At 45.1% G+C, this 15,965-nt stretch overlaps 1 protein-coding gene across 4 annotated transcripts in view; it reads left to right on the forward strand.

Moving 5' to 3' along the window:
• The first annotated feature begins 624 nt into the window (after positions 1-624).
• The window catches only part of PRIMA1 (proline rich membrane anchor 1), a 49,292-nt gene continuing 33,951 nt past the window's right edge, over positions 625-15,965 (forward strand). For 3 of the 4 annotated variants that reach the window (XM_065685558.1, XM_065685561.1, XM_065685560.1), the window contains exons 1-2: positions 1,045-1,242; positions 7,432-7,582. In XM_065685558.1, coding sequence (XP_065541630.1) covers positions 1,150-1,242; positions 7,432-7,582 — 244 coding nt within the window. In that variant the 5' untranslated portion in view covers positions 1,045-1,149. Of the gene's footprint in view, positions 796-1,044; positions 1,243-7,431; positions 7,583-15,965 lie in introns of those variants that run through there. The other variant, XM_065685559.1, reaches the window with a different exon arrangement.

The following is a 15,965-nucleotide window of genomic DNA, read 5'->3' on the forward strand; positions in this document are numbered from 1 at the left end:
GCTCATTAACTGCCTCACTGGAAGCAAAACCATCTTCGTCTCTGATTTTCTCCTGTTTCCATTTTGTGGGGCTGTGCTGCTGCACCTTGATATTGGCGGATGTTTACCCACTTTCCCCCAAGCACTTCTAAGCGTTTCCACTTGCTTTGTTTTTACATAGAAACACGAATGCCATGAAGCATCTTCCTTATTACATCCCAGAGTCACCTCACAGCCTGGGGACGCAGCAGCAAAAACTCCTGCCGGTCACGGGACAAGACCTCGCATCACTCTGGGGAAACGAAGCAAAACAAAACACAACCACAACAACAACAAGGCCAGAAAAATCCAACCCAAAAGCCACCTGGTTACAGACTGGGATGGGGCTCCTCCAGGACGCGGGGGTGCCGGCCTATCCCTTATCTCCGCCTGGGCCCGGGCCCGGTGCTGAATGCGGGAGCGGCTCCTCCCTGGCCCGCCGGAGCTCCCCGAGCTGCCGTGCTCGGGGCCAGCCTCGCAGGGACTGAGCGGAGGGCAGCCGCCGCCGGGAGGAGCTCGGGCGGGGAGGGATAGACGACGGGAGCCAAGCACGCAAGGGACTGCCTCGATGGGCTTGAAAAATCACTGCACCAGCAGCGGCGGCGGGCGAGGGGGAGATGCGATCCCCGGGCTGAGCGGCCACGCCGCTCTCTGCGCCTCTGCTGCCGGCTCCGGCATCCCCCCATGCATTGCTCGGCCCCTCTGCCCCCGAACCCGGCTCCAAACTTTTCCCACCGCCCGCTCCCCGCCGGGTGTGAGGGAACCCCTGGCTCTGCGGTGAGCGCCGGCCGCGGATCCCCTGCGCGGGGAGGCTGCTGCGGGAGCACCCCGGGGAGCGGACGCGGCTGCGAGAGGCAGGCGGGGCGGGGTGGAGGCACGGCTCACAGCGGAGCCAGCCGGCACTTGCAGGGCGTTGGGTTTTCCCGACCACCCTTTCCCCTCCCCACCCGCCCATCTCCCGGCCCCCCCTCCTTCCTTCCCTCCCTCTCCTTCCCTCCCTCCCCTGCAGAATTAAAGTTGGGACAGTCGCGCTCCGGGGATGGGTGCGAGCCAACGCCTCTGCTGCCGGCTCGCTCTGCTCCCTCCCCAGGTCGCCCAGGAGCCCGCGCCCCGCCCGCCCGCCCAGGAGGGATGCTGCTCCGGGAGCTGCTGGGGCTGCTCCGCTGCTGCTGGCCCTCCCTGCTGCTGCACTGTGCCCTCCACCCGCTCTGGGGCTCCGTACAGGTAGGGCTGCCGCAGCCTGCCCGGAGCGGGGCCGGGGCCGGGCGTGGGGCGGCGGGCTGAGCGCCGGCGGCACCCCCGGAAGCGCGGGGAGCGACGGGCGGTGGTCGCCCGGGCGGCCCCCGGAGCCAGCGGAGCTGTTGCTCTCCTCGGCGCGGTCTCCCCCTCGGCCGCTGCTGCGGGACGGGGCACGCGAGGGGTGGGCGGCGGGTGCCGAGCCCCGGGAGCGCTGAACTCGATGTTGTCCCTCTGAGCAAGATGTAGTTGAGTTTCTTCGGCGCGCCGGCAGGCAGAAGCTCGCAAGTGCATTTTGCTGTAGGTGGCAAGATGCACAGAAAGAAGCAGTGCATGGAGCGAGGCTCCGGCAGTCTAATTTTGGTAATGTTTTGCCGTGGGTTTTAGATGTTGGTTGCGAATTGAGGGCTCTCTGAGTAAAGGGCTGCATCAGCTTCTGCCAGCTCCGACGCTGTGATGTTGTGTGACCTTGATTGTAATGTGGGGTGACTAGCAAGATGGACCGGGGAAAATTGGTATACGGTGAGGGAGAGCACCCATTCAGTTCGGAGAATCAGAACGGCAGCAAAGCTTAACACAACTGCGTCACTTTGATATTTTAAAGTTTATTTATAATGCATGCCTTCAGAGGAGTGACTGATGAGACAGCCAAGTGCTGTTCAAGAACAGAACAATTACAGTTTCTTTCTTGGAGAAAACACAGTGGAGACTCCAGGTCTTTTACTCGCTGTTCTAAACTTGGTGACTCCCAAGAGATTAAAGGGAGATGTTGTTTGTTTTGGTATCTTTTCTCTTACCGTGAATTACAAAGAGGATTTGCTCTCCTTACAGACTAAAATGAACATAAATACAACAAAATAACCTCCTTTAAACCAATGCCCCCATCATAAAGGTCTTTGCCAGAGCTACCATAATGCTGTCCTGCTCAGGATTCAGGTAGCTAAGCTTAAGTTAAAACTGTAACTTCATTTTTAAGGGAAGGGCAGTTGTGTAAAAAGAGAGGTATTCTGCAACCTCTCTCCTGTAATCAGTCAGCCAATCAAGCAGTCAAAAAAAACCCCAACCATAAACACCTTTCTGCCAAACGACTCAGATGATCTAAGCCAATCTTTCAAAAATGAGTGCATTTATAATAATTTTAACTGCCAGTGTGAAATGGCAAAGCCGGGGGCCCAGCCTTTCCTTGCAATAATTTGGAAGTTTTGTTGTCCCATTTGTCAACGGTACTTGTGCTGTTGCTTGCTATTCTTTGGAAGGGCAATCAAGACATCTGCTCATACTCAAGTTTGTTTCCAACTGTCCCAAAACTACGATGTAGCTAAGGCTTCCACAGCAGGTACCAGTGAGAAGGGCAGGTGTGGAGGGCTCACCGGCATGCCAGCCCTCCTGAGACCGAAACTCCCTCAATCTGAATCGCTCCCTTGAATCCATTCTCCATGTGGAGTTGTAATCCTTGCTCTATCTTCAGAGTCTCACAAGCTGTACTCTTCTCTACTAATTCAGTAGTGTCAAATCGTGTCGTGTCCCTGCTCCATTTATAGCAGCCATCGTGTTTTCTCGTGTCTCTCCTCACAGTCCCTCTTCACCCATTCATCCATGCAATGACCTACGTGTGGCACGGCTTTCCCTCCCACATCTTTGCATTCCTGCTTCAGGCCCTTCCTTGAGGCACTTAAGAGAGTTAGCCAGATGCTAATCAGAGGGGAAATATCTGTCTTATTAAAAAAAAAAAAACAAAACAAAACAACAACAAAACCCAAACCCAGAATTTTTTCTGATTAGCGTCGTAGCCAGCACTGTGACAAGAAGGAAGGGACGATTCTCTCTGAGGCTTTTGACATAATTAAAAAAAAAAAAAAGAGCAGTAAGTGTCATGATAAATAACAGAGTCACGTTTTTTCTGGTTTCGTAAACATGGATCTGCATTAACTCTGATGTGAATTATGCAGAGCCGTCCCAGGATTTACGCAGCAGTGTTGAGATCTCATCTCTGTAGACTGCTTCCAAGAGACAAAGCTCTTGCCACATCAGCAGGCTTTTAGAGATCTCTGTGCCTTTTCAGTCAACTGCGCTTTTTCTTTTCAAGCTTTCCTTCTTTTACCTGATTTAAAAAGTCACAAAAGGGCCACCCTCAGGGGACTGTATTAATCCTCTTTTCCCATCCCACTCTGTAGAGCATGCTAGTGAACTGCTGCAACCCTATGGGACTCTACTGAAATACTAAACAACTCTGACCACATGCAGATGTAATCTTCCACTTTGCAACGCAGGCCTAGGACCACTTTCTGAAGGAAATCTCTTATTAGAAAGAAATGCATCACAAGCACAAACTTCAACAGAGAGACTGCAAAAGGAAACCACCAGTTACCACTTAGTTTTCTTTTTCCCTGGACATTTATGTATCACTTTCATTTTCATGAATATTTAAAAGCATTTGTCCTTTTTGCAAAGCATGTTCATATTAAATGTACAAATCTATGAAGTCATCTCTTTGTATTTTCAGAGAAGGGCGAAAAAGGCATTGACTAGAAATCCAGGCAACATATATGTCCAAACTGGCCAACTGCTGAGCGTGTTAAGAAAGCCCCATGCCAAACAAGCAACCAAGATTTAGACAGGCTGAGGAGACGCATGTTCATGGCTGGAAGGTGCAGAAGTAACAACTAGGGAGCAAGCCCTGTGTGATCCATTGCCACAGATGACCGCTTGCCAAGGCAACTTCTGTGCTACAAACAGCCAAGTGGGTGTCTGGTCAGTTGTTATATGAAAAGTGCTCCCAAAGCCGTTCTGAGGACGTGGTACTGTCCAGCAGAACAATCAGTAAAGTCTGAGGCTGGACCTGAATTAGCAGACCTGGCTGGAGAAAGATGAGGCTCTTTCAGCGTGCCTTTTTTTCTTTTGCCATCTCCTATAAAGGCAGCTTACCTTGAATTGCAGACAGTAAGAAAGAAACATGGGTTAATTTATTTCATCATCCTCTGCCAGAGCAAGATTGTTCCCTAAAGCATAATTTCTAGTGATTTGCTCTGCTTACCTTTAGAAGACCAAGTAATAGCCTTCATTGCTTTCAGAAGAAGACTAATAGACATCAACAGTGGGATTTTTTTTTTTTTTTTGTTGAAAAGGAGCCAAATGTCTTTTCTTTTTTTCTCAATTCCATCTTGCTACTGTTAGTCAATCTTCTTGCAGCAGTCCTTGACTGTTTCTCTCCTCCTCAAGGCCCTCAACCTTGATTTGAGTCTTTCCTCTTTCAGCCAACTTACAATATGTTTGTTATTTTAAATTAACCCACTAAGACAAACCCCCGGCAAGGTATTATCTATGTAATATCTGTGTAAAAAGTAATACAGGTATCTTCTAACAACCAGGCATTTTACTGAATGACAAGAGAAGGGAAACAAAGAGGTGATAAAGCCCATGCTTTAAATGTCATTTCTTTCCCAAGCTTTTAAAAATGGTCATGGGGAATGGTGACAAAGATTTGGACTAAGGTACTGGGAGACAAAGCAACTTTTTTCTTTTACACACACCCCCCCAGCCCCCAGAAATAGTATTTTAAAACTACAGAGGAGCAGGGAGTGGCTGGGCATGTATAGAGTTAATCTTGTCTGCAGAGTAATTGAGAAAAATATCTGCTGGTTTCTGAGGCCACTCAATTACCAGCCTAAGGTAGGAGAGCCTCCAGGGATTTAAAAACAGTCAATAGTGCTAAAAAAAGACAGAACAAGCCTTTGGTTCTGGTTGGCATTACGTTAGAGCAATAAGTCAATGTAGCTTTTCCATACCAGCACCGTCTTCAGACTTACGTACACAAAGCTGGTTCTGGTCTGTAAATGAAGCTGACTCCAAGTCTGCTCACTGTTATTCCTCCCTGTCTCTATCCTCTCCCACTGCACTGGCTCTTGTAAGACTGTAATGAGCCGCAGGATTCATCAACTGGGCAGCTAGGTAGGGGATGGTCATTGTAGCTAGGAGTTTATAGTTGCTTCCTAATCAGATGCCAGGGCCAGTGGAAGGATGTTCCCCTGCCTCCTCTCTCAGCACAGTGAATGTCATACCAGTACAACTAGGAGGTATCCCAGGTATGCTACTGTCACCACATGGAGTGAGCACTCTTCCTATGGAGCTTCTCTTAGGAGAGTCCCTAACTCCCCAACCTACCGTGTGAACAGTGTTGGAATAGCTGGAGCAGTACGGAGGATATTCTGCTGTGCCTGTGATCGCTTACTTTAAAAATAAATAAGCCTGCTTAGCAGACAGATTTATTACCAGCCACGGGGGATTATGAAGCAGAGTCACTTTGATTCCTTAGAGCATTCAGAGAGTTTGTGTAAGTTCCTGGAGGCTGTCTGGGATGGTCCTTAGCCATCCTCTTACTGTTACCTGATGGAGAAAGGGAAAGTTGGAAAGCACTTGCGCTGAATTTGTTTCTCCCTATGTTTGGTAATAGATTTTGACAAGCTGTTTAAAGAACTGAGCCTTCTGACTTGTGCTGTGCTGAGCCGTCCTTCCAACTCAGCTGCACATAGCCTCCTCTACTCTTTCCTCCCTCCCTATAATATTTAATCAACAAAGCTCTACCTCCATTTCCCTGAGGCCACAGTAATGCGTCTTTCTGCATTTAGAAACCTCCTACGCATGTGAATATGTCCTTTGTGAAGTGGTTGTTTTAATTAGCTGTGTCTCTTTTTGCCCAGAAATGCATGAAATGACTGTGTACAGCTTTCCTGCAGCCAAGAGGCAGCACAGCATCCTTGGTGCCCAGCGGCGGGTGGTGGGAGAGGCTGTGCTGGGAGTTGGTGGCTAGGATCGAAAGGGGAGAGGAGACAAACTGTGTTCCTGGAGCTGGCAGGGGAAGGGAAGCAAAGCTTGGGCAGGAGAGAGGAGGGCAGAGAAGGTAACCCTGGGAGACCCTGGGGAAAAGCAGGATCAGAATAGGTCAGAAAGCATGGCATGAGACATCTTCTTCGTAATGACCAACATCTTGTAGAAAAGAGCTAATTAAAGAACGTAATGTTAGGACAAAACTACTAGGACTATAATATGCTCAAGACCAAACTGTACAATACAATGGTTAAATGCTAGCATAACTGTCCTTAGCTTCACCAAGACACAAGTCTGTCCCAGGTGGCCTCCTAATGCTACATTCAAAGTGCTTGTTAGATAACATGCTTATTCATCTTTTAGTCTTTTTCTCCTTAAAACTGTGTACAGTATTTTCCATCCGAGTATCAGTCCATTCAAAAAGAGCTGGCTTAGAAACTGCTGAAGTTAACACCTCTCAGAAGCTCCTGTGATATTCAGCAAATATCCTTTTCATTAGGGACTTACTCCATTTGTAGTGTTAGACTAGGAATTTTACTGAATATTCCTTAAATCCCTAGTTATGTAAATAATACTGATGGTAAGAAAAATATGCTGTTAATGACTAGATCAAGCTATTAAATTGCATACCAGTCATAGCTAAATCATTGTCCATTGCAAAGCCGTGCCCACACTTGGGTTCTGCAATGCCTCATCTTCAGCTTTATTGCTAGACAGCAGTGCCTGTTGAAAAGGCTACAAGTCACAGTTTGTGGCATTTCCATTTTGACCATGTTGTTGCTGTAGAGTGAACTGTGGGCTCCTCTCCTCTTGGTGGGAAGTGAAACACCCTGTGAAATGCTCTCCGAACATCAAAGGAGGCTGGCAAAGCAGAAGAGAGATCTCCTCTGGCTTTCAGTTCTGCCATAAGGAAAATGAACATAATCCTGACCCAAACTGTCATGTGATTTTTATTAGCTCTCTTTGGCTTTTAGCAATGACCCTGTGAATAATGTATGCTGCTAGATGGCTTTCCTAAGGAAAGAAGGCTTGCGCAATCATAATGTCTGCCACTACCTGCCTTCTACTTACCCCATAATAACTCAGAAACCAGCTGGCCAATTTCAGCCAAGTTTGAGGGAGGGAAAGTGGTCTTGAAGATAATTGTGTTAAGTAAAAAAAATTAAATAAATAAATAAAAAATGAGGACCATGTAGGGAAGAGACCTCTTCATAGTGTCCTTAGGGAGGAATGTGAGTACAGTTCTCACACAGGTCTGAAGTCCCCCTTGGGTATTCAGGTCCAAGAAACACATTCGTGGAAAATCAGTTTTCACTGTTTCTGCTGCTCATGCAATGACTTGTTTCTTCACAGATCACTCAGGGTGAGCCCCAGAAGTCATGCTCCAAGCCCGTAGCAGAGAAAGTCACAGAGAGCTGCCAGCAGATTTGCCAGTGCAGGTTACTGCCACTGTTACCACCACCTCCTCCACCTCCACCGCCCCCGAGGTTGCTAGTGGTGCCAAGTAAGTAGCCACTGGTACAGCTGTGGTGCGCTGAGGGAGGGCGAAGCGATGGGGATGTTTGACAGATGGAAGGAGAAAGGATGTGGGAGAGGACACAGCTAGCTCGTCTTGCATTTTCCACTTAGCAAATGAAAGAGAAAATGTTCTCAGTAGAGATGGAGGTTTGTTTTCTGATCAATGAATAATGCTTGGCTTTTGGAGGAAAACCAGCGAAATTCGCTTCTTTCACTGTATTATATATGATTCCCTAGCTTTAAATGGTTCTCTAATGCCCTAGCCATGGGAAGTACTTTGCTACAGAGATACAGCACTGGCTTCCCCTTGAGGTACCTGGCCTCCTGGTTCGCCAGGTGTGCAGCTTAAATGTCTGGGTGCTCCAAGGCAAATGAATTTGTAAGCAGCAAACATTCAAACACTCTGACTAGACCGTCCTGCAGGTTTGGCTCTCTTTGAGACACTGGAGCTCTACTGTTTTACCATAGCAGTGAGTCACATGCACTGATTTTACGTTGCTTGCAACTCTAACGGAAGTCAGAGGCACGTCGGGAGTCAATGGCAAGTAAGCAGTTTTCTCACTAATGCATGTACAGGCTAAGCGTCATCTATTGCTGTTCATACAGATCAGTGCTCCCAACCTTTATCCAGGCCACCTGAGCTCCTCCTAATTTCCAGCTGTGCATTCCCATGTCCAACACACATTGTGCCTGAAGTTCCTGCTAGCTGCTGGCTAGCTGTGCCACAGCAGTGGCAATACGCATCAGTATTCCTGTGATCCCTGACATGCAGATCCTTTCTGGAGAGTGATAACTGTGCCAATGGTCCCCAGAGAAACAGTCCCTCTGCAGTGCAGGGCTGGGTGCAGGGACATGGGCTGAACCTTGCATAGACACTTTCAGGTCCCAGGTGTTTGGTATTCCAGCAAATCTCCTTAATGCCTCTATATTTTCACAAATTGGTCTCTCCCTAAAAGGCTGCCTATTAATTCTTCACTTTGCTTAGATAAAATCCCCTGGGAACAGTGTTGCAAAGTGTATCTAGCATCCTTCTCGGTGCTTCCCCAAGGGAAAATAAATCATTAGGTAGCATCATTAAGCTGTTTGTCTTTATTAGCATCATCCCCAGATGTGCAGAAGACACGAAGAAGGCTTCTGCACAGCTTTTAGGACATTCAGAATTTGCAGTGTGTTTTCTGTCAGGAACGTGCTTCATATTTGTGCCATGCTGCAGAAATTTAAGGCTGAGGCCAGAAAAAAATAACAGTGAAACACTTGGGAAAGGAAGTACAAAGACAGCTTGGAAAGCAGAGATGAAGGTTATTTATAGCAGGAAAAATCTCTTTCAATGTTCAGCAAAATGTCATGAAAAATAATATTGAATGTTCCCTTGATCTTTGTCTCACAGTCAGAAAATGTAGTACTTTGCCAGTCTTTTTTCTTGTACCTGGGGTACCCCGTTGCTGTCAGGGAGCTGCGTGGCAGAACAACGTTGGCACAGGGACCAGCCCTGCTGCTCAGCTGCGCTGGAGGAAGACACCACTGCAGGCTGCCTCCCTCCCTCCCTGGGCTGCCATCAGGCAGCTGCTCCGAGAGTGTGGATTTGTCTCCTGTGAAGTGGGAAGGAAATCATACCAGAGAAAAAGAATTCTGTCATGCGCTGCAAAAAGAGGGAAGAGAAATCAAATGGGCCTGCCACTGGGGTAGCCTGGTGCTTACTCAGGCTGGATTGCCAGGTGCTAACCCAGTTCTAGAAATGAACTATGTAAATCCAGATGACTAATATTTAAATAAGTTATTTCATTTTCAATGCAATGTAAAAAAAAAATAAAAAAATTACACATTCCTTTCACCAGTAAGCTTTAGAGTAGCAATCATGTGCCTCATCTTGAAAGGCGCTTTCGTTATTATCAGTTGTCTAGGCACTGTGATTTAGCCCACATGTACAGCAATCCCCATCCTTGTGAGAATGAGCAAGCCTCATGGTTAAATATTGATGTTACAGACACCACTTTTAAACAGCACTCAGAGGAGAGAGCAGTAAAGGGTCAAGACAAGCTATTATTAAGTGGTTAATACCAGACTTGCACCTTGCACTATTTAAGTGATTAAAGTACTAGAAAGACCTCTGTAAAAAGCAGCAGCAGCCCAGGAGTTGCAATTTTTTTTGCCTTTATGAGGTACAGTGTATACGCCATGAGGCACTGCATAAAGATGCTGGCATTGCTTTTTCAGCTTTGTGAGCCACAGAAGGCTGCAGGCTGCTAGGCACTGTCCTTAGAAACTCTTTTTGCAATCAAACTGAATGTTGTTGGAGGTTTAGATCATCTGTACATCCTTCTAAAACAGCTACTCTGGTTTGGGCCTGATGATCAAAGCCAATAGATTAAAAAACTCCTGTCTATCGAGTTACTACAGACACTGACAGCTCAGTTATCTGCTAAATGAGGTCATCTGGGACTCTTCAGTGTGTCCTGTCTGGTCTCCAGCTGCTGCTATAGAAGGGCAGGAGACCCTCTTCGTGTCCTCTCTCAGTCCCACCTGAATGTTTTGCAAACCCTTGTTGGATGCATGGGATGGTAGTAGGTAACTGTTTATGAACAGCTGAATGACTCCCTGAAAGGATTTTATTGTGCCTGGGAACTTTCAGGAGCAATTACAGTGCATTTAGTGCATCTTTAGACATTTTGATATTGACAGGTTGATCTGGCTTACAAATCTTTAACTCTGCTTCCTGCAGATAGATAAATACAAAATCTGTCAGATGTGAACTCCAAAATTCACTAATAATAACTGGTAAATGTTGTGTGTACTTGGGCGGACAGTAAGCTAATCCTCTCCACAGAAAATGAGTGGAATCACACACAACTTAGCAGTCAGTCTAAATACATGAGTGGTGGTAGAAACACCAACTTTCAAAACAAATAGTGAGGCATCTCAACATTACCGTCATGTATTTACAACAGGAATGAGTGTGGTGTGTTTCAGTGCACCCTAAGGAAGCATACCATTCATACAACAATGTGAATATGCGAAATTAAATTGGATCATGTGGCCCATGTATTTCCAAATATCAACAACAAAATAATGGTCTGGTGAATTCAGAGACTGCCTCTGTCACCAGAACTCCAGGGCCCAGGGGAGAAAGCATAGACTGGTTTTGTCCTCCTTCAGCCATACCTCAGGCCTCATTTTCCATGTTTCTAACTCCTTTGCACAAACCACTGGCATTTCTGATGACCCTTCCAACCCCTGTTCTTGCCTTCACTGCATCCAATATGTAGCTGTCATGGGACTTTCCCTCATCACAGCATATCCATGTGCATTCACCTCATTAAGCAGAGGACTCCTGGTCTGCCCGAGTGAATCCATCTGTTGCAATGTCTGAATGAAGGGTAGGATCAGCCACGCTGGTCCGTGTGGATTACTAGTCCAGCCTTGCCTTTTTCTGTGAAGTGGGACACATGGAGCTTTTCAGTTTTGAGTTTCCCAATATTCTTTTGAGATGCGGTTTGTCAGCATCCTGCTGAGATACTGCTGTCTTGTTTGGTATAGATGTGTACCTTTACTGAGGGTCTTCAATGAGAGGGGCTCCAGCCCATGGTAGAAGTAACTAGGATGGTGGGGGCTGTCAGGAGACATGGTCACTGACCCAGTTGTGATTTCTCCAGACTGTCTGGCATATTGATGTTTCTGCAGTAACTCTTCTTATGCAAGCAGCAGCCTGCTCTTTTAACCTGTGCCTAGAAAACTGCTCGTTGATGTAGTGAAGGGAAAGCTCATGAAGCTGTGAAGGGCTAAGGCCAAATAAGCTTTAATTCTGACAGCAGAAGAAGGAACTTTCAATGAAATTGAGTCTGTTCCTTAGATGTGGCTGTAATGACCTGAGTGGAGATAAAGAACATGGCCTTTAATTAACTGTGTCTTTCCCCTCCTCCATTTGCTTTCCTCGTCTCTGGACTTCAGCCAGGACTAGGGCAAGGTAGATAGAGTACTTTTGTAGGCAGCATTTCAAACCCAGTTTCACTGACCCATGAGATTAAGCTAGTTCAAACAATGTTGGCCCTTCAAAATGTAAAGTACAGCTGTTGTCAACCATTAAATAGTTTGTTTAGGGGCATTACAAAGAAGAAAGGAATTTGTTTGGAAGCAGAAGCTAGAATTTCAAAACAAGAAAGGGTTAAAGATACACAACACTGCAGGAACTGTCAGTTTTAACCTGTAGAAGGTTTGGGGAAAAAACACTTCAGAAGTGTTGACTTCTTCAAAATTGTACAAGGAAGAGAAAGGATGTTTTAGCATGAACTCCTCGCTTGCTGGGTATCAGCATTTGCTGTCTCTCTTCTACCCGTCTCCCACATTAGGTGAAGAATCCGTGGTACTGCTATCCATTATCTGGGTGATGGAGGTGCCCAGTCAAACATTGCTTCAGTCAAAATTTAGAGGAGGAAACTTAAAGTTTTTATCTAAGATCCTTACAAGCTGTACTAGTATTGCTGAGTTTGGATACATGCACCAACCTCTGGCTTGTTGGATGCTTGCACATAGCGAAGTCTTTACAGCTCCTGACCTCAGTGCAAGTTTGCCCTGAGCTATCAGTTGAGATAAAGCACAATCAAGTCAGTGCAAAGCCAAAGTGAATGACATCACTGCAGAGGATCTTATTTCCAGGCTGTAATTGTATGATTTTGTTTTCCAAGGTGAAATCTTTAGAGAGAGTGCATCTAATTAACTAATTATTTGGGATGGTGAAAGTTCCAAAGAAAAAATGGCCAACTGCAGGAAGGGTGCAACTTTTTGGCAGCTACATAAGCACAGACATACAGCTTAATTTCAGAAAATGGGCAGTGTCCCTTCAGTGCAAGTAGGAAAGCTAAGGATATTTGGATCTATCAGGACAGATGATCACAATATGTGTGTATATATATATATATATATAGGCAGGAATCTGAAGTATGGAAACAGTCGGGAACTTGTTAAACTTTGAGTAGGTTTTAAAGCAACTAAAATATGCAGATTTGGCTTGCTGAAAGTTAACAACATAGCTTTTCACAACAAGAACTTGTTAGAGAAATAAAATCTGGCTGGCTCTGGAGCTTAAAAGAATAAGAAATGTTTTTTCCTTAGGCTTTTCTGAGACCTAAATCTTGGAAGGCTCCAGGGAGACCTTAGAACAGCCTTCCAGTACCTACAAGAAATCTGGACAGGGACTTTTTACAAGAGCCTGTGGTGATAGGACAAGGGGTAATGACTTTAAACTGAAAGAAGGTAGATTTAGATTATATATTAGGAGGAAATTCTTCACTATGATGGCAGTGAGACTGTCATCTCGTCACTTATGGCTGTCCCATTCCCGGCAGGGTCCAAGACAAGGCTGGATGGGGTTTTGGGCAACCTAGTTTAGTACAAGGTGTCCCTGCCCATGGCAGGGGGTTGGAACTAGATGATCTTTAAGGTCCATTCCAACCAAAACCGTTCTGTGATTCTGTGGCAGAACAGACAAGGTGACGCAGTGTGGGTCCAGAGAATGAGTTTAAGCCTCATGTTGAGCACTGTCTCCACATAGCCATTCAAGCAGGAGAGCTGAGCATGTTCCTGATGCTCGCCATGTTGCTTCTTGTACTACCTGCATAGAGATGTTGATGTGCTTTGCCTACACAATGCCAGAAGGACTTCTGTCTGTGGCAAAAGTCTATGATTGTCCCTCAGGAGCTTATGGGAGGTTTCGATTGAAATATTCCTGAAGGCCACCACATGTTTTAAAGTGAGGTGCCAAAAAATTTGCTGTGGGCTGATAGGTGTAGTTCCTGCAACATGGGCTGAGCATCTCGGAGAGCTCAGACTTTCAGTTTCCTGTTAGGTGGGCCTTTTGTCTTAGTGTTTTGCACCTTTCCAAACAGCCACCGCAAATGCAGTTCTAACCCTAAAGGCTCAGCTGGAAGGACCAGCCTTTACCTATTGCTCTTCTGCCGAAAGGACCAGTTCTGAATAGTTTTGAGATATATGAGCACACTTGAGGAGTCTTAGATTAACTTCGCCCAATTGCTGTTGCCCAAAGGAATTATTAGCAAGCAGATGGGGGTGGGTTTGTCTTACAGTACAGGGAAGATATTTTCCTACTTCATACTTCATACATAGTAGCAACTTCGTACTTCATACAACATAGCGACTACCAAAACTGAACAGTAGTGGGAAAAAACTACAGTAGCACCAAAACGGCGGGGGGTACATTGTCTCCTATACCAAGACGTTTATAGCAATGACAGCTACTGTGAGAGAATATTGTTTTACTACAAGTCTAGTCTAGACAGCGACTTTTTTTAAATGCAAGCAGAATGCTGAAACAGGGAAGCCCTTTCAGTTTTGGTAACACAGCTGTCATACTGTGAATTACAGTCTTGTGTGAGAGTATTGTTTATAATTCACAAAGCAAAACCAAAATTTGATTCTTGTCTTCTCCCACATACACTTTTATTTTACTGAAGGATTGTGACTCTAAGAACTGACAGCCGGATTTTGAGGCTTTCAAATCTGAATTGGAATCCAGCCCTGCAGCCTGGAGTCATGGATAAAGGCACGTGCAGAGTCTAATCCAGGTCCCCATCGTGTTATTTTCACATCACAGACACTACTTTCTCTGTTAGCAGAGTGAACCAAATAATTAAACATCCAAGATGTGATTTAGGCAGAATTTACCCATGTAAATCAGAAACGCAACGATTAGATTGCCTGCCTCAAACTGCAGGTGCCTCTGATTTTATCACTAAAGCCATCAAGACTTCAAAATCCTGATTTTTATTTTTTTTTTTTCATTTAGCACAGTTATCTCTGGAATAAAAGTTACAAGTCCTCACCTCCCAGTCAAAATAATAAAATTAGCGTGAGAAGATTGCTTAAGCAGCAATCAAACATGAAGTTTGAAATAGTTTGGATATCTGGGATGTTAAATTCAATCTGAAGAGTTGGATTAGTGACTAGAAAGCCAGTAAGACTGGAAAGGTTCATACTAATACTTTAATGATAGAATTCTGCTATCACTCGTGCGCCTAATATGTCCTCATTTTAGGCTTTTGTAAACTCACTGTCTTTGTAAAATGCTGGTTAGATCAGACTGTCATTCACAGCTTCCACTGATTTTCCAGTTCAGTGTTTTTCACCACAGTAAATTCTGGGATGTTTTGTCAAGTCTAATTTTTATTTAGGCAACTGATGGATCTTTTCCCTGCTCTGGGACCTTGCAGATTTCTTTTGAAATTTCCATGCAGGAATAAGTCCATATTATGGAAAAATCCACTCCCTTGAAAGTGCACTCGTTTGTACATTTTAAAGTATTTAAAAGAAAGAGCCTCAGGCCAGATTCTGCAGTGCAGGAATCACTGGGAGTTCTGATATCTACAGATTAAAAGCATTGTCTAATCTTGAAAAAAGAAGCATCAAGTATTAAACTGCTGCTGCAGTGGAACAGTCCTTTCTGCTCCGAGATGCATGCTCCAAGAGCTTGATTTCTTCAATTTTTTTGTTGTTTTCAGCAAAAGGAATTGGCTAAGCTGAAAACATTCATTCCCTGTGTGGATGGTGGTCCATTTGTACATCCCAGCCATTTCACTGATGAAGAAGATAACAGATCTTCAAGGAAGTTACTGATGAGTCAGAGGCTGCTGATTTACAAGTAATTGTAGGGTCCCCTGCCTGTGGCAGGAGGATTTGTGCCTCAACTGAACAAGTCAGAAGTAAACACTTTATTGGCACAAACTGTTCTGGCAGGGAGGGTTAAGCAGCTGATCTTGGTGAAGCAGACCCACAGAAATGTATGTTCTGGTAATGGTTTTGTGCGTTGTCTTTGTCGTAAACATGATACAAAGGTGTTGCACTGTCTGTGTAATTGCAATTTACGTGTAATTTTTAAGTCAACATAGCAGATCAAAGAAGCAGCAGTCTGGATATTTGGGATGTTATCCTGAAACGAGTACATAGTGTCCATTATTATAGTACAAAGATAGGTTAATAAATGATGTCACTGCAAAAACTGTCATTATTAATTATGCAAGTTAACACACTGGTAAATCATACCACATTATATAGTAGCAAAACGTGAATTCCCAGTTGTTATTAAAATTGTTTTATAATTTTGAAGTGTCTTTTAAATGGAGCTGATATTTCACCAGGTCATTGATTAGAAATATTTTACACAAAAATCTGTTCCTTGACAAATGCTGCTATTACACTGGACTTTTACCAGCAGCACTGCTGCTATTAACCTGGACATTTACCAATGGAGCAGATTCTATCGGATCATCCCTGGACATCTTCCTTTCCTTTTGGAAGCAGTGCATAATCTTATTTCTATTATAATCTATAATCTGCTAATCTATTTTGTAGCCACTGTCACA

The sequence above is a fragment of the Lathamus discolor genome, chromosome 6, assembly GCF_037157495.1.
Source record: "Lathamus discolor isolate bLatDis1 chromosome 6, bLatDis1.hap1, whole genome shotgun sequence".
Classification (NCBI taxonomy): Eukaryota; Metazoa; Chordata; class Aves; order Psittaciformes; family Psittacidae; genus Lathamus; species Lathamus discolor.